Here is a 22,537-nt window from a genome sequence, read left to right on the forward strand (position 1 = left end):
GGGGGCTGGAGTTCTGCTTCAACCCAGGGTGTTCTCCCTTGTGGGTTCACCTGCTTTATAACCTGAATGAAACTGCTGATTCATCTGACATCCTTGTCCGGCTGGTTCCTAGGGTTCAGCTTCCAGAGTCCTCTGTGGTCTAGTGGGTTCACTAACCTTGCTACGCCTGCCTTGGCATGACAAAAGGTAGTTTTTGTGCAAACCAGAAAATCAATTCATGTGACAAACAAATGTTTTGTTCTTTCAATGTTTTATCAGCAGCCAGTATAGACTACATGACTTTTCCTGAAACGAGCGTTTCTTAGAACACTCGCTCCCGATGTAATTGCATTGTAAATGGAATTTGACATGCCATCATCTAAAGATAAGATACAAATGTGTCAACTTAAAATACATCCATCTGGAATCCAGGGCAGGAGAAAACCCTGTCCTCTGTCATTTCTATCCAACAGACGATTGCCTGGAGCAGTGTTCCCTTAGGCAGATGTGTCCCCCAAGCTGTTAGCACCTTCAGATACCTGTATGTATTGGTGGAACCAGGAATGTTTTATCATTCCAAGAACTCGGTCATATGAATTAGATAGGCAACAATTTAAATGTCATTTACTTGTATATATTTTTTTTTTTTTTACATCCGATATGGCACAATCATATTTGTCATGGTAGAATGGGTCTTGTAACCAGCAAAACATTGAAGACCTCTGCCCTAGACTGATGAAAAAAAAACAAAACACATGGTCTGCGTGGAGCAGCAGATGTTCCAATTTTTTTTTAATCTTGTAAATGCGAACAATTTTTGTTGAACCACACAAGATAGAACCATCCCCATTGAATTACAGAAGTTAAGCCTCGACACTGGTGATCGTGACTCAAGCTTTGGCAGCCGACACGGATTTAAACAGCTAAAATTTCATACATAAATGGGTCTAACTACAAAAAAAATTAAATTAAAAAAAGAACCAATACTCCATATGATTTGTCGATATTCGTGCCAGTTTATTGTATGATTATTGAATAAGGTGGTAACAAAACAAAGTAATTTTCAATCTTGGCACGTTATAGGCACCTGCCACATTGGGATTTACAATGGAAGTCAAGTAAACTATAGTTAAAACAAGACATATACAAGATATTCTGTATTTGTACAAATATAAAAATAGCTTCTGAAAAGTGCAATGAGTCAAGTAAGCTAAAACAGACTAAGTTATATCTTAAAATGGTCGAACAACCATAATTCAATCTATGGATAGATATAGCAGTGGGATCATAATGACTTGATGCCGCATGCAGAGCATAAAAGGACTAAGCGGCATGCATAAAAAAAAACCTCCCACTTCAAATACGGGAGCCTTGATTATGTGCCACTTTATGCAGCGTGCAGCAACAATATCTTTCCAAGAAACAAACAATGGCTTATCAACCATATTTTTACATACAAAGTTATAACTTGCATGTTTTTTTTTTGTTTTAAATCGAAATAAGGAGGTAATTATAGTTTTTCCAATAGACTGCTAAAATATTAGACAGGTTTTAAAACATTTCATCTTATTGCCTGCATTAAAAAAAAAAAAATAAGTGTAAAAGAAGAAAAAGTAAAAAGAAAAAAAGTTTCTATATCCATCTTCCACGATAGTCAAACATTTTTAGCGGTGAAGGATATTCTAATGCCCTCTCAAAAGTGGTTACGTAGGAACTGTATGGATTAGCGTATACAGTATAAACAGTTCAAGCCAGATGTACTATTGTGTATTAGCACTATAGATGAGTCGGCAAATCATCTGACAGATAAAGAAAACAATAACTACAAGGATGTTTTCTGGGCCTCTAGTTGCACTAATAAAAGACAACACAATGAAAAACAATTATGGAAATAATTCTCTAGTTCCCACCACTAGTGTGTGGACTTGGCCGCAGTGATTATGTGCTATTGCAGTTACAAACCAAGTGAATACTTGCAACAGGATACAGAAGAATTTTGAGAATATGATGCAAAGTATTTTATTTATGTTTAAAATGAAACTAGGAAAAAAAGAAAGCGCAACAGCATCTTAACTGGTAACAAAAAGGTGGCAAGGAAAGAGATCCATTCACAGAAGGGACATCTTCCTCACAATAGTTTTGCATCTTTTATGTTTAAGCATTTGTTTTTCACAAAACTTTTTTTTTACCTTCGGACACCTTACCCCAAAAATCTATAAATTGTCTGTGATTACTGAAATGCTGTACAGATTTACATTTTTGGAAAAATTGTCAATATAGTTTGGTTGGCCATCAAAGTTACCTCCACTAACACATATTTGGTAACTTATGCCCTGATCAATCAAAGCAATTTCACCAGAATTATGGCATAAATTGCTTTAAAAAGTCGCTAAATTTATGCCCTATTCAGAGTTACACAACATCTTTGCACCTTTTGGTGTATTCATGCCAGTTTCTCACAGTGCTGTTAATATGAGCAGCATTGTGGCGGAACGGGGGGGGGTTCATGATGAGCTGCGCCGTTCCTTACACCAAAAATGTTTCTTATGTGGAGCACGCCATTACTCACGGCGTCTCTTAATGAATCAGGGGTAGCTTACACCTACACACCCTCCTATCAATCGGGACTCAAGTCTGTACCTGTCTGCATAAGTGCACTCCAATTTGCCGTCAAAGGAGCTGGTTGTCAACCTATGGACAGATGTCTTCTACAGGCTGTAAATCAAGACTGTTGTCATAAGGCTCATGTCTGAGGGGAACCAATTTTATGAGACTAAAGTGACATGTCATCTGATTCACGCTGTCCAAACCAATAAATATTGGCATGGCTGTGATTTTCTGGCATAATAGGCAAATTAAAAAAAAAAAAAATAAGGGGGGGGGGGTTTCTCCTATTTTTGATAACAAGCACAGATAAAACAGACAGCAGCGGGCTACAGCCCTCAGCTGTCTGGTTTATCTTGGCTGGTTTTCAAAAATAGATGGGTCCCCACACTGGTTAATTATTTTAAAAAAATATAGATAAAAAACAGCATGGGGTCACCCCCTATTTTTTGAAAAACAACCAGCTAAGGTAAAGCAGACAGCTGGGGGTTGGTATTCTCATGCTGGGAAGGTTCATGGATATTTGGCCCTCCACAGCCTAGAAATAGCCCACAGCTGCCCCAGGAAAGGTGCATCTATTAGATGCACCAATTCTAGCATTTTGCCTGGCTTTTCACACTTGCCTTGTTACATTGGCAAGTGGGCCCCTTCCCAGCCTATAAATATTGGCCCGAGGCCATCTGCTTAGCCTTTGGTTATTAAAAACAGGGGGGGGGGTCCCCCCTTTTTAATAACCAGTAAAAGCTACGCAGACAGCTATGTCCTGCTATTAATAGCCTGGGAAGATTCATGGATATTGGTCTCTTCCCAGAACACCACCACCAGCCTGCAGCTGTCTGCTTTCCCTCAGCTGGTTTTTAAAAATAAGGTGGGCCCAAAGCCATTTTTCGCCTTTATTTCTTTATTCGCTAAATACATTTACAGTAAGCTACACATGCACTGAAATAGATATATATATATATATATATATATATATATATATATATATATATATATATCACTCTGACATTTCTCACTATGCACAAGCGCTGGCTGAATACTCATCAGCATCGCCTAACTGGCGGTAACCTTGTCACTGCCAGTCACAGCCGCTGGCTCACACACTTGTCCTCTGTTCGACAGAATCTGCAGCGGTCCGCAATAACCAGTGACGGTGACCGCCAGTCAGAGCTGGCGTTTCCCGCGCTGTCATCTGTATGAACCATCGGATGTTCGGGTCCCCCAATCACTTGAATGGGGTTCGGGATCAAGTTCGGGTAACCGAACTTCAATTTTTTTTTATAAGGTTTGTCCAAACCAGACATACTAGAACATCCAAGGTTCTGCCCATTTCCATGACCAAAGCAACTAGAAAACTCAGCACAATAGAAATAAGATTTACATGAGCATTTTAATACCTTTTTTTTTTTATTTCTGAACAGCTAGATTCACTGAAAGAAAAATTCCACCCTAGAAATAATTACACAGATAATCACGGAACTAAAAGGGATTACAAAAGAAAAATGAAATAAAAATCAAGCACCCGTCTCATATTCCCAAAATTTACGATGCATTTCAAGAAAACTTCAATGTCCAGCCAGCAAAATGTCCAGATTGCCATTTCAAATTTGTCATGGTGAAAGGGCAGGGACTATTTCCATGCCCTCCATGACTAGGCACTTTGACTGGGTGAAGATGAATAATTCTAAACACTGCACTAGCTACAGAGACCAACAGTGCAATGTGAATTTAAATATCTTTGTATCTAATGTCAGTATTAAAAATACATATCTTTTATGCCTCAAACATCTATTGTAGCTTTAGTTTTCTTAGAATGTGTAAGGAGCACCCCAGGAGCTTTTGCCTGGTGGGGACATTTGCAGACAAATTAGCTTTTAGCTTAATTCCAGAGACATTAAAAAGCACATCAATCGGAACATTTCAAGGCATTTTGTATTGCAAATCTTCCCACATAAAACAATATACCATCATAGGACTATGGTCAAGGTCTTTATATTGTACATAGGCAGAAATAGGCATGCAAGCCATAAAATTACATGATCATCTTTTTTACAGTGATGGTGCGCCTTTTCAGTATCTAGAACTCTGAAAACTGTACATATTCTTACATAATAAAAGTTTAATGCAGTCGCTTGCCACTATTGCTCAATACATGACCAAACAAAAAAAATCCTAAAAAGAAAATACAAAATCACTGTACAAACATGATATGCCCTCACTGTCAAGGTTCCAGTATTTCCATCCCGGACCGTGATGTCATTGTTGTTTTTTATCCACTATATAATTGAGTTCAATGTATGGAGAATGACTGCGGAAAGAAGATGAACACCGGACCTAATAAAATTGGTCATCCAATTAGTCAGATCTTCATAGCCATACGTGACGCACGTGGCGACTGTGTCTTACAATTAGAGTATGTTGTAGGAACCTTCTAGTGATAACGCCGCGACTTTCAGAAGGTGCCTGTGCAAGAAATATTGCTTTGGAATCACAATGTAGTGACTGAACCTGACTTTTTCCTGCAGTAACATATCATGAAATTATTAATGCTCACAGAATGGAAAAAATAAAAACATTAAAACTTCCTAGCAACTAAAGGTGCATGTTCGCATAACCCACTAAACTACTCAGCAAATGATATACACACACCACACAATGAAATGTTAGACTTAAAAAAAGGTAATATACATAATTCATAGTTAGGAGGGCAAGACCCCACTGTCCAGTCACATATGCCAAGGGATAGAAATAAAAGCACATCCGGGACTGGGACTGAGTGGTGGCAAGAAAACGGCATTGGTGATGGCTCAGTTATGGAGAAAGTTCATCCTCATTTCTGACCTTCACGACTGTAGTTGAAATCAACCCCTTCATGAAATAAAGAGGTTGTGAAAGAGGCAGAAAATACAAGTTATTACTCCCATCTTGGTTCAGAGGCCTCCATATGTGGTTCTGACAAACGTGTAGGTGCTTTATATCGGTATCTTTATCAGCACAAGAGAATGAAGCATTGCAGAAGTAGGGATCCTACCCATCACTTTTCATCAGTACGTGCCCAGCATGCATCATATAGAGGTGGCATAATACACAAGGCGGCAAACGTATTACTTATTAATATGGTCATTACTGGCACCTTCAGCCATGGCATCTGACTGGTTACAAGAACATATTATATAATGCGCTTATTGACGTTACATGATGGTAAGCCATAACGGAGTAATAGACAGAAATAATGCATAAATCTAAAGACATTTGTACATATGCAGACTGAGGTTAGAAAAGTGCAACTTACCCTCTTCTACCCAAACACTGCCACAGTTATCCAGTACCTTGTCTGGAACTACATCTTATACCTATGTAAATTGGATGTCCAGGACTACAATATTGATGACCTATTCTTAGGAGAAGGCCTCAATATCAGACAGATGGGAGAAATATAATAGAAGTACAACAGCTGGGAAGGTCCACCGATAACCATGAGATTCTCATTCATCACCACTGCATGACTACAGTAAGGAGGAGATTACATGGATCCCGAGGGTGAATGTGTGCCCACCACTTCATTTAAAGTCTACAGGGCTGACAAAAACAGCCAAGCCTAACACTCATCTGTTTCCACATGCCCATACACACTAAATGGAGCAGCAGAGGCAGCATGGACCACCTCTCCCTTCTAACTAGACCACCAGAATGAAAGGAACTTTGAATGAGTTGATGGCTCTGGACCTCTGTTCTAGTGTTCAGTGGGTTCTCAGCCATCACACATTTATCACCTATGCAGAAAAAAATATTTTGGGGGAAGGAAAAACAAAAACTGGCTATTTGTGAACCTCTTTACCAGACAAATTATAGGGGTTGATCACTTTCTCTTGTCCTTATTAATGGCTGCTGATGGAGAAGCATGGGACCAGATCTGTCCATCAGAACCATCCAAAAGAAAAGCAGCTTTTTTACGAGACACATTTAATTGTAGGAGGCAGACTGACTGCTTAGGTCCCATGCTCTTCTACCAACAGGCATTTTTTTAATGGACCGAAGTGCTGGATAGTTTGTGGGGAGAACTGCACTAACCAGAGAAGAACAAAGGTTTAGATCAGCATTTTAAAGGGATTCTCCAATTAATTTAACTTTTCAAACAACCTGTAACATTGCTAAAATAAGTAAATAGTATATAACCACCCATTTCATCTCTGCCATTCCGTCAGAGTCCCCAATTCTGCCCACTGGTCTACTGCCTACATTGACTGCAGCTATTAAAGTCCATGGCGTAGCCATGTGGTTGCTGAAAACTTTTGCTGCATACAGTTGTGGAAAAGTAGGTTTAGAAAAACTAAAAAGAAATCTGCAGATATTTGGTCCAAATCTACTGGACTCGTGTTAGTATAGGATCCTAAAGTATGGTCTAGTCGTTCCATACAGTATAGCTAGATCCGATATGTGTTATACAAACCAGACACATCTGCTTACCTTCATCCTTCCAGTTTGTCACACAAGACAAGCATGCAGAACAAATCCTAATGTGATTTACAATGAAACTATACCAAATATGGAAAACACACCAATAAATATGAAAACCAAAAGGGAATAAAAAAACTAATAAAAAAACAAAACCGCATACGTCTGCTTGCAGGCGTACAGAATATGGGACGTTATAAGCCCGGTGGTTATAACACAGCTTATTCTTCCAACATGGATATTGCAATCCAGCAGATATTCAATATCAAATATATATCTCTATATAAGGATATATATATTTATATATGTACACTCAATATTTAGATTATACGGCCCCATTACTTAGAAGGGGGATGACTATGAACAAACAGCAAATAAAAGACATCTGTTCCACAGCAAACTCCTCCTAATGCTGCATTCTCAACTTTGTGGAATCCTACTAAAAAAAGAGGTAGATTTAATGTCTATGTATAGATCTATATGTATGTATGTATATATATATATGTATAAAAAGGCCGATTGCAAAAAAATCTTTCTACAAGATGGGAGGATGCAGAAGGGATAAAACATACCAAGGCCAGACGAATATATAGTTATTGATACTTAATGCTGCAGTGCAGAACCTGCTATGTATGCAGCCAAGAACATCCCAAAAAAAAGAAACCCTGTCAAACAGAAGATTGCTACATTAGTTGACATTTCCTGTGCTGCAAATTGTATTGCTATAGGATTATAGAGTGGGAATAATTACAGGGCATATGTGCAATGGTTTTTTTTCAAACTGGAATAAGGGGAGCAAAAGTAAAGGATGAAAAAAAGGGTTAGCACCATGTGGTCTCTCACTACTGAAAGGTTTCATCCACTTGTAAAGTCCATGATTTTTTTTCCAAAGAAACAGATCCAGGTGAGAAAAAAAAAAAAAAGTTAGTGAACATTGGGAAGAGACAGGTGCGGTGGTGGGAGATATCGCTGGGCCAAAATTGCAGCGTCCAAAGGGCTCATTGCCTGGGCATCATACCCCAGTCTCCTTATTGGGGGGAAATTTCCAAACTGACGTTTCTGAGGAAAGTTCTTGGCTTCATGGATTGTGTTTTTCTCTTCTGCCAATAGAAGCTGCTGTCGCATGTAGTTTTCAAACTCGTACTGTGACGACTCCTCCGTTACCTTCGCCTAAGGGTGAGAAAGTTGGAAGTAATAAAAAAAAAAAAAAAGCTTGCCATCAGTTTTTACCCTGCTAAAGTGCTGACTGCATTAGATAGGAGGCGCATAGGTTTAAAGGGAGTGTGTGTCCCAACACGCAAATTAAAGTCACATTCATTTAGAGGATTTAACCCCTACAAAAAATAAATCATACCACTAGCAGATTTTATATTACATATTTTTTATATATTATTTATTTATATAGCGCCATTAATTCCATGGTGCTGGACATGAGAAGGGGGGTTACATACAAAGTTATAGATATCATTAACAGTAAACAAGTTTCCACAACAAATTTACAATGACAGACTGGTACAGAGGGGAGAGGACCCCGTCCATGCGGACTTACATTCTACGGGATAGCGGGGAAAAGAGAAGGTCGGGGGTGCAGCAGCTGTGGTGGTGATGCGGCAGAATGGTTATTGCAGTCTGTAAACTTTCCTGAAAAGATGGGTTTTCAGGTTCCGTTTGAAGGATCCGAGGGTGGTGGATAATCGGACGTGTTGAGGCATGGCATTCCAGAGGATAGGGGATATTCGGGAGAAATCTTGGAGGCGGTTGTGTGAGGAACGAATAAATGTGGAGGAGAGTAGGAGGATCGAAGATTACGTGAGGGAAGATATTGGGAGATTAGTTCAGAGATATAGGGAGGGGAAAAGTTGTGGATGGCTTTGTAGGTCAGTGTTAGTAGTTTGAACTGGATTCGTTGGGGAATTGTGAGCCAATGGAGGGATTTGCAGAGGGGAGAGACAGGGGAGTAGCGAGGAGAGAGGTAGATTAGTCGGGCAGCAGAATTGAGGACAGACTGGAGTGGTGCAAGAGAGTTAGCAGGGAGGCCACAGAGGAGGGTGTTACAGTAATCAAGGCGGGAGATGATTAGGGCATGTACAAGAGTTTTAGTAGATTGAGGACTGAGAAAGGGACGGATTCTGGAAATATTTTTGAGTTGGAGGCGACAGGAGGTGGCAAGAGATTGGACGTGCGGTTTGAAGGAGAGGGCAGAGTCGAGAGTTACTCCAAGGCAGCGGATTTCAGGTGCGGGAGAGAACATGATGCCATTTACCATAATAGATAGATCGGGTAGGGAAGATACGCGAGATGGAGGAAAGATAATGAGTTCAGTTTTGTCTACGTTGAGTTTTAGGAAGCGAGAGGTGAAAAAGGAGGATATGGCTGATAGACACCCCGGGATTCTGGACAGCAGAGAAGTGACGTTTGGGCCAGAGAGGTAGATCTGAGTGTCATCTGCATACAGGTGGTACTGGAAGCCATGAGACACTATGAGTTGTCCTAGGCCAAGAGTATAGATGGAAAAGAGGAGGGGCCCCAGGACAGTCTTGGGGGACACCAACAGAGAGAGGGTGGGATGAGGAGGTAGAGTGGGAGTGGGAAACGCTGAATGTGCGGTCAGAAAGGTATGAGGAAATCCAGGACAGGGCGAGGTCTTTTATGCCAAGGGAAGAAAGTCTGTAGCAGTAGGCAGTGGTCAACTGTGTCAAAGGCAGATGACAGGTCAAGAAGGAGGATGGAGAACCGTCTGTTAGCTATGGCTGTGAGTAAGTCATTAATAATTTTGGTCAGGGCAGTTTCAGTGGAGTGGTGGGGGCGGAAGCCAGATTGCAGGATGTCAAGGAGGGAGTTAGATGAGAGGTGGGAGGAAAGTTGAGCATGGACATGCTGTTCAAGGAGTTTGGAAGCAAACGGGAGCAGTGATATGTGGCGATAGCTGGGCAGAGCAGTTGGGTCAAGGTTTGATTCTTTGAGGATGGGTGTTATGGTGGCATGTCTGAAGGCATAGGGGAAGGTACCAGAAGTTTGGGATAGGTTGAAGAGATGGGTTAGGGCTGGAATGATCATGTTAGTGAGGTTGGGGAGCAGGTGGGAAGGGATGGGGTCAAGTGCACAGGTGGTGAGGCGTGATTTGAAAAGGAGATGAGTAAGCGCTCCTTCAGTGATGTTGGAGAGGGAGGTTATTAGGGAAGGGCAGAGGTCTGGTATGTGGAGCGGTTCAATCTTGTTTTTGAAGTAGGTAGCAAAGTCCTCAGCAGAGATGAGGGGAGTTGGAGGTGGCAGTGGTGGGTGGAGGAGAAAGTTGAATGTGCTGAACAGTTGTTTTGGGTTGTGATATAGTGAAGATACAAGGTTTGTGAAATAGGTCTGTTTAGCAGAGGTGAGGGCTGATTTAAAGGCAAGTGTAGCTTGTTTGAAAGCAGTGAAGTCGTCTGGCAGGCGTGTTTTCTTCCAATGCCGCTCTGCGACCATGGATGCTTGTTGAAGTTTTTTGGTGAGGTTGTTGTGCCAGGGTTGCCTATTGGTTTGTCGCACTTTGCCATGCATGAGAGAGGCGACTGAGTCTATGGCTGATGTGAGGGTGGCGTTGTAGAAAGCGGTGGCACTGTCCGTGTTGTGGAGTGAAGATATGGAGGACAGAGGTGGAAGAGAGTCTGAGAGTCTGTGAATGTCTAGGTGTGCGAGGTTTCTGGGAGGATGTGCTTGTGGCTGGACATGGGGGGCAGGTGAGAAGGACAAGAATGAGAAGGTGAGCAGATGGTGGTTAGATAGGGGGAAGGGAGATATATATATATATATATATCTATATCTATCTAATAGTGAAAACGTTTGTGACATACGTAAATAAAGGGATCTCAGCTCACCCCTCAAATACAATCCTACAAACCTAAAAAGCGTAGTTACTTCTCTGAGCCCATGACGGCACCACGGAGAAAGGGATCCGCCCCACGGGGATAGGAAACCTACAGATAAAAAAAGGTGGTACCTCTCTCCCGCATCAGTTGTTTTACATAGTATTAGGCTGAAGTTCCGTTAATGCTAACACAACAAGTTTAAGAAAAGGAAATTTCTATAATCATTAAACTGGGTAGAGGAGACACCACATGACTTTTTGACTAAAAACTGTATTTACAATAAGTGCGCACCCCACGCGTGTAGGGAGGGAATATAAGGGTGTCGTCATGGGCTCAGAGAAATACCGTTAACAGTAAGTAACTACGCTTTTCTCTTTCCCCCATGACGGCACCACGGAAAGAATTGCAGAGACTATTAGGGGGGGACCACTGCCTCCAGCACCCTTCTACCAAAGGTTAGATCTGAGGAGGTGGCTAGGTCAAGCCGATAGTGGATAAAGAAAGTAGAAGGAGAGGACCAAGTGGCGGCTCTACATATCTGCTCAATGGAGATGCCTGCTCTCTCTGCCTAGGAAGTTGACACTGCTCTTGTAGAATGGGCTGTTATTCTGTCTGGGACGTCCGCCCCCTGCGACAAGTACGACAAGGTGATGGCGTCTCTTATCCACTTCGCCAGCGTGCTTTTTGAGGCCTTTCACCCCTTTCTTGGCCCCTGGAAGCAGACAAAAAGAGACCTATCCTTTCTACACTCCCTGGTGGCAGCTAGGTATTCAATTAGGCATCTTCTAACATCTAATGTGTGTAACACTTCTCCCCTGTTTTTGGGATTGGGGCAAAAGGTGGGGAGGGAGATTTCTTGAGTTCCGTGGAATTGAGATGCTACCTCCGGCAGATAGGCTGGGTCTGTCCTAAGTACCACCCTGTCCTCTAGGATCTGTGTAAACGGAGGGAAGGCTGACAGGGCCTGGATATCACTGATTCTACAGGCTGATGTCAGGGCTATCAGGAGGGAGGTCTTGATTGATATCAGTTTTTCTAGGAGCCTCTTGTAACGGTTCAAAGGGAGGTTTGGACAGGGCTGAGGACCAAGTTTAGATCCCAGGGAGGAGTGTTTAGGGAAGGCATAGGTCTGGATCTACTGGCTGCCTTAATGAACCTGGCCACCCAACGGTTCCCTGCCAAGTCATAGTTGTAAAAGGCCCCTAGGGCCGCCACCTGAACTTTCAATGTGCTGGTAGCTAAACCTTGCTCTAAGCCCTTCTGCAGGAACGCTAAGATTTTTGATAGAGGTACATCCCCACCTGCATTGGTGTTTGATACTGAGAGGAACTTCCTCCAGATCCTCCCGTACAGTTTAGTGGTTACCGGTTTTCTACTCCGTAGGAGAGTGGACACTAAATTTTTGGAGAAGCCACTGCTGCTCAACAGAGCCCTTTCAAATTCCAGGCCGTCATATGTAGGTTCTCCACCTCGGGGTGCAGTACTGGGCCCTGAGAGTAAATTCGGGATATCCAGGAGGACCCAAGGGTCGGAGATGGACATTCTCCTCAACCAAGAGAACCAAGTCCTTCTCGGCCAGAAGGGGGCTATTAATATTACCCTTGCTTTGTCCTCCCGAATCTTCCTCAGAACTGATGGAATTAAGGCTATTGGTGGAAACGCATAGGCAAGGGGGAAGTGCCAGGGAATCATGAGGGCGTACAGGGCTACCGGGTTCCCAGAGGGGTCTATGCAGCAGAAGGTTTTCACCTTCCAGTTCGTCCTGTTGGCAAATAGATCTATGCTGGGTTTCCCCCATAGCTTTGTGATCTGAGTAAAAATTTTCTGGTTTAACTCCCACTCTCCCTGTCTTAGCTGTGTGCGACTTAGGAAGTCTGCCATCATGTTGTCTGCCCCTTTTATGTGTAGTGCGGTCAGTGAGCTTAGGTTTCCCTCTGCCAACTGGAAAATTGATTTTGTCACTTCCCTTAGGGAGCGGGATCTTGTACCCCCTGATGGTTCAAGTAAGCGACTACCGTGCAGTTGTCCGAAAACACCCTTACGTGGTGGGACCTGAGGGAGTCCAGAAAATACAGGAGGGCGAGTTTTACTGCTAAGAGCTCCTTCATATTTGAGGAGGCTGCTTCTTCGTCCTCCGTCCAGACCCCTTGTGCTACCTGGTTGTCCAAGTGAGCCCCCCACCCCCTGGGGCTTGCATCTGTGGTAAGGACTCGAGATATCAGCAATACCCAGGGGACCCCCCCGGAATAGGTTGGATGGCTCTGTCCACCACTGCAGTGAGGGAGCTGTTTCGGGTGAGATGTCTAACTGCCCTTCTAAATCTCCATGAAGAGAAAACTCTGCGGCTAGTATCTCCCACTGGAGATTCCTTGTATGGGCTTGGGCCCACTGCACAGCAGGGATGCAGGCTGTCATTGAGCCGAGCAGGGACATGGCCTTTCTGAGTGTTGTTGCTGTGTGAGTTTTTGCCCCTGTCGCTATCTGTTTCATGTGTAACACTTTCCCTTCTGGGAGACGACACTCTTGTCTGAGCAAGTCTATAGTAGTGCCCAGGTACTCTTGTACTTGGCTTGGGACCATCCGAGATTTTGGCAGATTTAGCAGCCAACCTAGGCTGGTCAGTGCCTCCATAGTCCTGTTCAGCTGATCCCTGCAGTGAGAAGGGGAGTTGCCTATCACTAGAAAGTCGTCCAAGTATGGAACTATAAATAAGTCCTGCTTCCTTAAATGTGCCATGACTTCCGCTAGGATTTTTGTGAAGACTCTCGGGGCGATGAGCAGCCTGAAAGGGAGAGCCTTGAATTGGTGGTGCCTTATTTCTTCCCTTACAGTGACTGCTATCCTGAGATACTGGCGATAGTCCATGTGTATGGGGACGTGATAGTACGCGTCTTAGTCGAGTACAGTCATGTAACAGGCTGGAAACAGCATTTTTACTGCAGATTTTATTGTTTCCATTTTGAATGGATGGATTATCAGGCACTTGTTTAACCTTTTCAAGTTTATTATTGTCCTGAATGTCCCGTCTGGCTTTCTCAAAGATAGAATAGAAGCCTTTTCCTTGGTGAGGGACCTCTTGTAGCACTGATTTCTCCACCAGGGTCTGAATCTCTTGTTGAACTGCGTCTTGCTCTTCCACTGACTGTATCTGCGGGGTCACTACAAAAGAGGGTTTGGGTGAGGTGTGGAAGTTTAATTTGAGGCCTGTTTTTACCACATTTAAGATCCAGGAACTGTTTGATATCTTTTCCCAGGTTGGGAAGAAGTGGCCCAATCTTCCTCCTACCTGGGAGACACCTTCATTGGGGTTGTTTCTTGTTTGCTGGTTTCCCGAACATGAACCCTTTTCCTCTCCTGTCATCCCAGTTTTTAGGCGGCTTTCTCTGGATAAATTTCCTGCTCTGAAAACAGTTGAAGGGGAAATTGGACTGGTTGGGGAAAGACTTTGTTTTATCCCCTGCTTTGTCAAGGATATCGTCCAGTGTGGGGCCGAAAAGGAATTCGCCTTCACAGGGAATGGAGCAAAGTTTGGATTTAGTCTGCAAGTCTCCCGTCCAGCATTTAAGCCAGAGTGCTCTCCTTGCAGCATTCGAAAATGAAACTGCTCTGGCTGCCAGTCGAATTGAATCCGCGGATGCATCCGCCAGAAAGGCCGCCGCTCCTCTCATCAATGGGACGGAGTCTAAAATTGCGCCTCTTGGGGTTTTGTTCTTCAGTTGGTCCTCCAACTAATCTAACCACACTATTAGGGCTCTAGCTGTGCATGTGGCGGCTATGGCGGGTTTCAGTCCTCCTCCGGCTGCCTCCCAGGAACCTTTTAGGAATGTTTCCGCTTTTTTGTCCATGGGATCCTAAAATGTTCCCATATCCTCAAACTGCAGAGCAAATTTTTTCAAGGCTTTTGCTATGGCTACATCCACCTTTGGCGCTTTCTCCCAATATGAACAGCTTGGGTCTTCAAAGGGATATTTCCTTTTTGGAGCCAGGAGGCCCTTTTTCCAGCCTTTTCCATTCCTTCTGTATTAGTGCTTGAATTTTCTCGTTCGTAGGGAATGATCTTCTCTTTTTTTGTTCTAACCCACTGAACATGGAGTCCTGGATAGTTCTTTTGGGTCTGGTGTCTACCAGCCCCATAGTGGTTCTAATTGCTTTTACTAAATTATCCGTTTCCTCCATAGGGAAACAGCTGTGACCCCCCTCTTCAGAGGCCGAGGAGTCGGATGCTGAACTGTCTGTTTGATGTTGAAGGTTTGCTCTCCCTATCGCTGTTGTCTGACTCGGGGTCCCTGGTCTTAGCCTTCCTATGCTTTTTGCTTTCTCCCTGGAGGGATTTGACGGTGTTTCCTACCTGGTGTTTGTTTAGGGCCCTGAGGTCGGAGGCGAACCCTGCAGATTCTTTACAAATCGTGTGATCAATGCACGCTTGGCAGAGCCTTTTCCCCCACCCAGTAGGAAGCTCCTCTTTACAAAGTGGGCAAATCTTGTGGTTGGCCTTTTGCGTGCACTTCTTCCACTAAGAGAGGAAGACAGGCCCTAGTTACAGCTTGTACATTCACGTAGTCCACTTACCACCAGGCCGAAGAAGGATACTGGATCTGGAGGGACCACAGGGTCTGCAGAAGCCTTGTCTTTTGGGGCCACTGCCCCATTGGACTCCTTGCTGCGCCGGGATCCAGAGCGGCTGCTGCTGTGTCTGGTCCTTGGGATCCTTCTTACGGCATTGCTGCTGTTGCAGTGATTGCTGCTGGTGCCCTGTGTCGGAGGACATGTCCAGCTGCGGTTGCTCCTCTGGAGGCTCACTCATGCTTCCAGGAGATGCAGCAATCTTTTGCCTGGTGATTTTTTTTTAAATATTGCCGCTCCCCTTCCAGCCACTGCCACGTGGGGGAGTGCCTTTTTTTTTTTTTTTTTTTTTCTCCTTTCTATTGCCTCCGGGTGTGCGCCGCCACTGCATCACCTTCCCGGCACTCCGGGCTCCCAGAGATACTTTGCGTCGCACCCGGCGTCTGACTTCATCTGTCGCCGCCCCGTTTCCCCCGCGTGTGCGCTTTGAGATGCCGGTCCAAGAGATGCTTTGCGGTGGTGGCGATGTCACAGGGCTTGCGCGTTCACGCTGCCGCTCCCAAAGATGCATTGCGGCAGCCAGACTCCATCGGACACTTCCTGCGCCAGTTGCGCCGCTGTCCCTGGAGTGTTTTTCGGCAGGCCTCTGACTGGCTCCCCTCACACGCCTGAAACCCCACATACCCCTGGGAGAGGCGGTCTTCTGGAGCGCCTCACCACCCCCCCCCCCCCCCCGCACACCCTGGAGGCCCGCTGTCCTGCGGCGGTGGCGCCTCGGGTCACCACCCCAGCCGGGAAAAGGAACCCCCGCTGTCATCCCCCGGACTGGTCGGCCCCGGCATCCAACGACGACTGACGAGTCCGTAGGTTTCCTATGGGGACAGAAAACCAACTGATGCGGGAGAGAGGTAACGACTTTTTATCTGTAGGTTTCCTATCCCCATGGGGCAGATCCCCTTTCGACGTGGTGCCATCATGGGAGAAAGAGAAAAACTGCAGCACTTCAGAATTAGGCAAGGGCTACACGTGACACAATGCATCTAATCATCTCATATGGTACTACATTGTGACCTGTGACAGTTCAAAGTTTTCCAAGTTTGTTGGAATTTCTGTAGGTCTTAAGTTGCACACGATTCACTTGCCCATAGGTTTTAGTGCAAGTCACATGCAACCGCGAATTACCTGCAAATTTTTTTTTTTAATCGCAAAATTGTCTAAAATTGCTGTGCGACAGCAAACAGACAAGTTGCAGAGATGCTTTTTATCACGACTTTACAGTGAGTTGTCGCCATATAGAACTAGACTACTTAACCTTCCTGCCTGCAATCACATAGTCCCTTAAGTAGACAATTGTACATTTAATAAACAACATCTTTTACAGAGACATTCTTATTTAAAGCTGGACCATCACTTTAGTGTGAACAGAAGTCCATTAGCTTGTGTAAGCTTACTCCGTGCTTTTACATTGCAATATAATAATGATAGAATAAAAGTAATATTACAACGTATACTTTTTTTTTGCCTAATTTTAGGCCGAACCCTAACCCTAATGGAAAAATGGAAATACTTTTTTTATTATTTAATTTTTACCTAACTTAGGCTAGTTTCACACTAGCGTTACCAAGCGCAGCGCTCGGCCGCCGCTGAGCTCCGCCCGCGCCCCCTCCGGTCAGTTCCTCCTATGTTCACATGACGCTGCATGCAATCAGCATACCCTATATTTAGCGCTGGGTACGCTGGCATGTTTTTTTGCTGGCGCATGCGCCCTTTTTGCGCTGCGCCGATGTGCGCCAAACGCACCTTGTCGCATTTTTGTGCGCTCAGCGCAGAGCAAAAACCACCATGGTTACTTACCGGTAGCCGGTTTTTCTGGAACCCATGACAGCACCACCTGAGAGAGGGATCCGCCCCGCCAGGACAGGAACCTACTGAGACATAAGGGGCGGCACCTCTCCCCCGCTTCAGTTGGGTTACAGAGCATTGAGAGGACTTCCCGGTTAGTTACATGTTTAATCCAACACCACAATCACTCAAAACACCCTACTAATTGTGCACACCCATACAGTGAAAAAAAGGGGGGGAATGTACGGGTGCTGTCATGGGTTCCGGAAAAACCGGCTACCGGTAAGTAACCATGGTGGTTTTCCTTTCACCCATGACAGCACCACCTGAGAGATTTTTGGAGACTTCGAAACACCTTAGGGAGGGACCACCGCTTGCAGCACCCTTCTACCAAAGGTTAAGTCAGCAGAGGAGGATAGATTTAATCTATAGTGCTTAAAGAAGGTTGAAGGTGAGGCCCAGGTAGCGGCCTTACAAATCTGTTCGATTGATACCTCTGCCTTTTCAGCCCAGGAGGTCGCCACGGCTCTGGTGGAATGAGCCTTGATGCCGTCAGGAATCGGGACACCACAAGCTGAATAGGCTACACTAATGGCTTCCCTAATCCATCTAGCAATAGTCCCTTTTGAAACCCCATAGCCTTTCCTGGCACCCTGAAAAGCTACGAATAGGGACTGTGACCTCCTCCACTGGCTAGTGGCAGATATATATTCTACGAGAGCTCTTTTAACATCCAGACTATGGAATTTTTCCTCCCCCAGATCTTTTGGATTTTCGCAAAAGGATGGAAGGACAATTTCCTGACCTCGATGGAAATCTGATACTACCTTGGGCAGATAACTGGGGTCTGTTCTTAACACTACCCTATCCTGAAAGACTTGCGTATAAGGAGGATTTACTGAGAGAGCCTGTAAGTCGCTTATCCTGCGGGCTGATGTGAGGGCTACTAACAGGATCGTTTTTAGGGTCAAAAACTTTAGGGGTAGCTGATGTAATGGCTCATACGGATCTTTTGTAAGGGCTTCTAACACCAGGTTTAAATCCCAGGGGGCTATTCTGGGTATTGGAATAGGCCTAGCTCTATGGCAGGATTTAATAAATCTGGCTATCCACCTATCTGATGCCAGTTTGCAATTGTAGAGCGCCCCTAGTGCCGACACATGAACCTTAAGTGTGTTTACTGCTAACCCCATCTGCAACCCAGATTGTAAGAACTCTAGGATGGTACTAATCAGGGGTTCTTTTCCTAACAGCTTACCCAAGAACTGTAGGAACTTATCCCATGTTCTGCCGTAGATGTTAGTAGTCACCGGTTTCCTGCTTTTTAGCAGAGTGGCCACCAGCCCAGCGGAGAACCCCCTATCCATTAAAAGCGACCTTTCAAATTCCACGCCGTCAGATGGAATCCTTTGACCTGAGCGTGCAATATTGGACCCTGAGCTAGTAGGTCCGGGATTTCTGGCAGAACCCATGGATCGGAGAGGGACATCTTCCGTAGCAGAGCGAACCAGGGCCTTTTTGGCCAAAATGGAGCTATTAGAATTACCCTGGCTTGATCGTTTCTGATTTTTCTTACCACAGTTGGGATCAGAGCTACTGGGGGGGAACGCGTAAGCCAGTCTGAAGTTCCACTGGATGTGCAACGAGTCCACTGCCCATGGATTTTCCCTCGGGTTTAGAGAGCAGAACCTTTGTTTGCCTGTTGTGCTTGTTTGCAAAGAGGTCCATCACTGGTTCCCCCCAAAGCTGAATTATGTTTTGAAAGATGGACCGGTTTAGCGCCCATTCTCCTTGCCTCAGGGTATTGCGACTCAGGAAATCTGCCTCTATGTTTTCTGCCCCTTTTATGTGTAGGGCTGTCACGGAGTGTAGGTGTTCCTCTGCACTGTCAGAATGTCTGTTGCTGCTTCCATTAAGGAGTGTGATCTTGTCCCTCCTTGGTGGTTGATGTATGCTACTGCTACCTTGTTGTCTGACATGATGCGTACATCTCGACCCTGGAGTAGCGGAATGAAGTGGTTTAGGGCCTTGCCCACTCCCCACAGTTCTCACAGGTTGGAGGATGCCTTCCTTTCTTGAGGTGTCCAGGAACCCTGACCTATGAGGCCCCTTAGGTGTGCCCCCCACCCCGAGGAGCTTGCATCTGTTAAGATTATATCTGTCGTCTGTCTGTCCCATGGTATTCCTAAGGTCAGATTTGTCTCGTTCAACCACCAGTTGAGAGAGTCTCTGGTTTTCAAGGAAAGCTCCAGCTTTCCTTCCAAACGCCTTCTTAGCGATCTTTGTGCTCTTAGTATCTCCCCCTGGAGTTGCCGGGTGTGAAACTGAGCCCACCTGACCGCCAGAATACGGGATGTTAGGGTACCTAGTAGGGACATTGCTTTTCTTAATGTCATACATGGTTGGTTACGGCCCGCCAAGGCCAGATTTCGCACCTTCTCCATCTTGGACTCTGGGAGCAGACACTCTTGCCTTTCTGAGTCCAGTATAAATCCTAGGAAGGTCTGTTTCTTTAGGGGTTGTAATTTTGATTTTTTGAAATTGACTATCCACCCTAACTCTTGCAAGGTGTTGATCACCTGAGTCAACTGTGCTGTACAGTGGTCCTCTGAACTGCCCACTATAAGAAAATCGTCCAGGTATGGTATTATGACCGTATCGTGAATCCGGAGAAAAGCTGTCACTTCCGCTATGACCTTGGTGAAGACCCTCGGGGCTATGGATATGCCAAAAGGAAGAGCCCTGAACTGAAAGTGCCTTAGTGTGCCCTGAATATAAAGCGCTACCCTCAGATATTTCTGGTAATCTGGATGGATAGGGATGTGATAATACGCATCCTTTAAATCGACTACGGCCATGAAGCAATCTTGATGTAGCAGCTTCACTGCCGTAGTTACTGATTCCGTCTTGAAGGTCGGGTTCCTTATCCATAGATTGAGGCGTCTGAGATTTATGATTGTCCTGAACGACTGATCCGGTTTTTTTATTAGAAAAAGGGGTGAATAAAACCCCTTTCCTTCCTGTAAGCGTGGCACCTCGGACAGTACCCGCTTGTCTATCAGGCTCAGGATTTCTGTTTCTAAGGCCAGTTGTTCTTCGGTCATCTTCCTGATAGGTGTGATGACGACCACGGGTTTTGGCTGACGAATAAAGGGGATTTTCAGGCCTTCTTTTAGGATGCTCAGAATCCAGGTATTGGAGGAGATCTTTTCCCAGGCCTGGAAAAAGAGTGCGAATCTCCCTCCTACTGGAATACCGGCGTCATTGTGGTGACTTTTTTGAGGTGGAGGTGCCTCCACCAAACATAAACCCTGATTCTTTCTTCCTTTTATCCTCCCATCTTCTTCTGTCAGCGGGAGGACGCCCTCTATTGAATCTCCCCCTCCGAAAGGGCTGTCTCCTCTGATCCATAGGGAATCTGGGGAAGCCTTTTTTCTTGTTGCCTGCTTTCTCCAGAATATCGTCCAAGTTCTTGCCGAACAGGAATCGACCATCGCAGGGGAGAGAGCACAATTTGGCCTTGGACTGAAGGTCACCCGGACAGCCCTTAAGCCATAACGCGCGTCTAGCAGCATTTGATAGTGACGCTGCTCTGGCTGTCAATCGCATAGAGTCCGCCGAGGTATCTGCTAAAAAAGCCGCTGCCCCGTGCAAGAGATACATGTCTGATAAGATCTTCTCTCTTGGGACCCTTGACGCCAGCTTCTCTTCTAACTGCTGCAGCCAGATCATGAGGGAGCGTGCCGTGCAGGTGCCCGCTATCGCCGGCTTTAGACCTCCTGCTGTCGCTTCCCATGCGTGCCTCAAATATGAGTCTGCTTTTTTGTCCAGCGGGTCTCTAAGAACCCCTGCGTCTTCCAAGGGCAGGGCCGACCTTTTGGAAGACCTGGACACCGCTGCATCTATTTTTGGGACTTTGTCCCATATCTCTGTATCCTTGTATTCAAAGGGGTATCGTCTCTTAGAGGCGGATGGAAGGGCCCCCGATTTTTCAGGCTTTTTCCACTCTTTCTCAATAAGCGCCTGGATTTTCGCGTTTACTGGAAAGGTTCGTTTTTTCCTCTCCTGAAGCCCCCCAAACATGACGTCCTCTAGGGTTTTAGCCGCCCTTTCTTCCTGTAGGCCCATTGTGGTTCTAATGGCCTTTAGGAGGGCATCTGTATCTTCTACAGGGAAACATGGCTTACCCCCTGTGTCACTATCTGAGGAGGATGATTTTTCCGCCTGAGATGATACTGACGCGGAATCTGAGGGGGAACTAGGGAAATCCTTCCTGCTTTTTTTCCCTTTTTTCAATAAGGACTTAATTGAGCCTTCCATTTCTGACCTGAGGGCAGATATTAGATTGGCTGCGAAACTAGGCGCTTCCTCTGCCATAGTCCGCTGAATGCACGAAGCAGAGAGATCTTTTTGCCAGTCTCTTGCTAGGGGAGATTTACATATAGCACAATTCCTATTGTTCTTCTTGCTTCCCGCTTTTCTAGGCCTTTCCTACAGGGTGAAGCATACAATAGAAAACCCCTATTAATATACTGCTAACATTCACGAAGATCACTCACCACCCGTAATCAAGGGTACCGGACTTGGAGGCTGCGTCGGAGCACCTGACCCGCGCTGTTTGGACCTTGAGGAGTGCCCCGACCTGCGGCTGGGGCGAGACTGCTGCTTGATTGGCTTCCATGCTTTCTGCCAGAGGGCTGTGAGGGAGGCAGGGACGCTGAACGTTCCTGCTCGGACTCCATTTTGCACCGCCGATCTACAGCTGTCTTCCTCCTTTTAAATTGCATGCCTCCGCCTGGTGAGCGTCTTCCTCCCCTCCCCCCCTGCGACCGCCAGCCCAGCGCTTCAGAAAGCCGGCCGGCGTCTCACCCGGCGCCATTACACCGTCGCCTTCTGCTGACGTCAGCCGGCGCACCCAGCATTCCAAGCGCCGCCAACGTCAGCGGCCGGAAGATGCCAGCATCTCTCCCCTACCACGGGGATCGAGATGCGGCGTGCGCGAGGGGAGGGCGGCGCGGTGGGGGCTTCCCGGAGCCACCGGGATCCCATCCACGCCCGCACAAACCCGGAGCCCCAGGGACCCCGGGGACTGCGCTTCCAGGACCCGACGGCCGGCGCTACAGGTATGCTACCTGTTCTTCCCGCGCCGGGACGGGCCTGGGTCTTTATCTTTCTCTTCGCCCATGACAGGCACCGCCACAGTGGGATTCTTTCCAGGACAGGAACCCAAACTGAAGTGGGGGAGAGGT

The 22,537-nt window shown here is 45.7% G+C and overlaps 1 protein-coding gene across 1 annotated transcript in view; it reads right to left on the reverse strand.

The window, feature by feature from the left end:
• Positions 1-972: 972 nt before the first annotated feature.
• Positions 973-22,537, reverse strand: part of STK40 (serine/threonine kinase 40) — an 89,698-nt gene continuing 68,133 nt past the window's right edge. Inside the window, exon 11 of the mRNA XM_073562584.1 lies at positions 973-8,208. Coding sequence (XP_073418685.1) covers positions 7,963-8,208 — 246 coding nt within the window. The 3' untranslated portion in view covers positions 973-7,962. The remainder of the gene's footprint in view (positions 8,209-22,537) is intronic.

The sequence above is a fragment of the Dendrobates tinctorius genome, unplaced genomic scaffold (genome assembly GCF_039654945.1).
Source record: "Dendrobates tinctorius isolate UK_male_01 unplaced genomic scaffold, ASM3965494v1 ptg000015l, whole genome shotgun sequence".
Taxonomy (NCBI): Eukaryota; Metazoa; Chordata; class Amphibia; order Anura; family Dendrobatidae; genus Dendrobates; species Dendrobates tinctorius.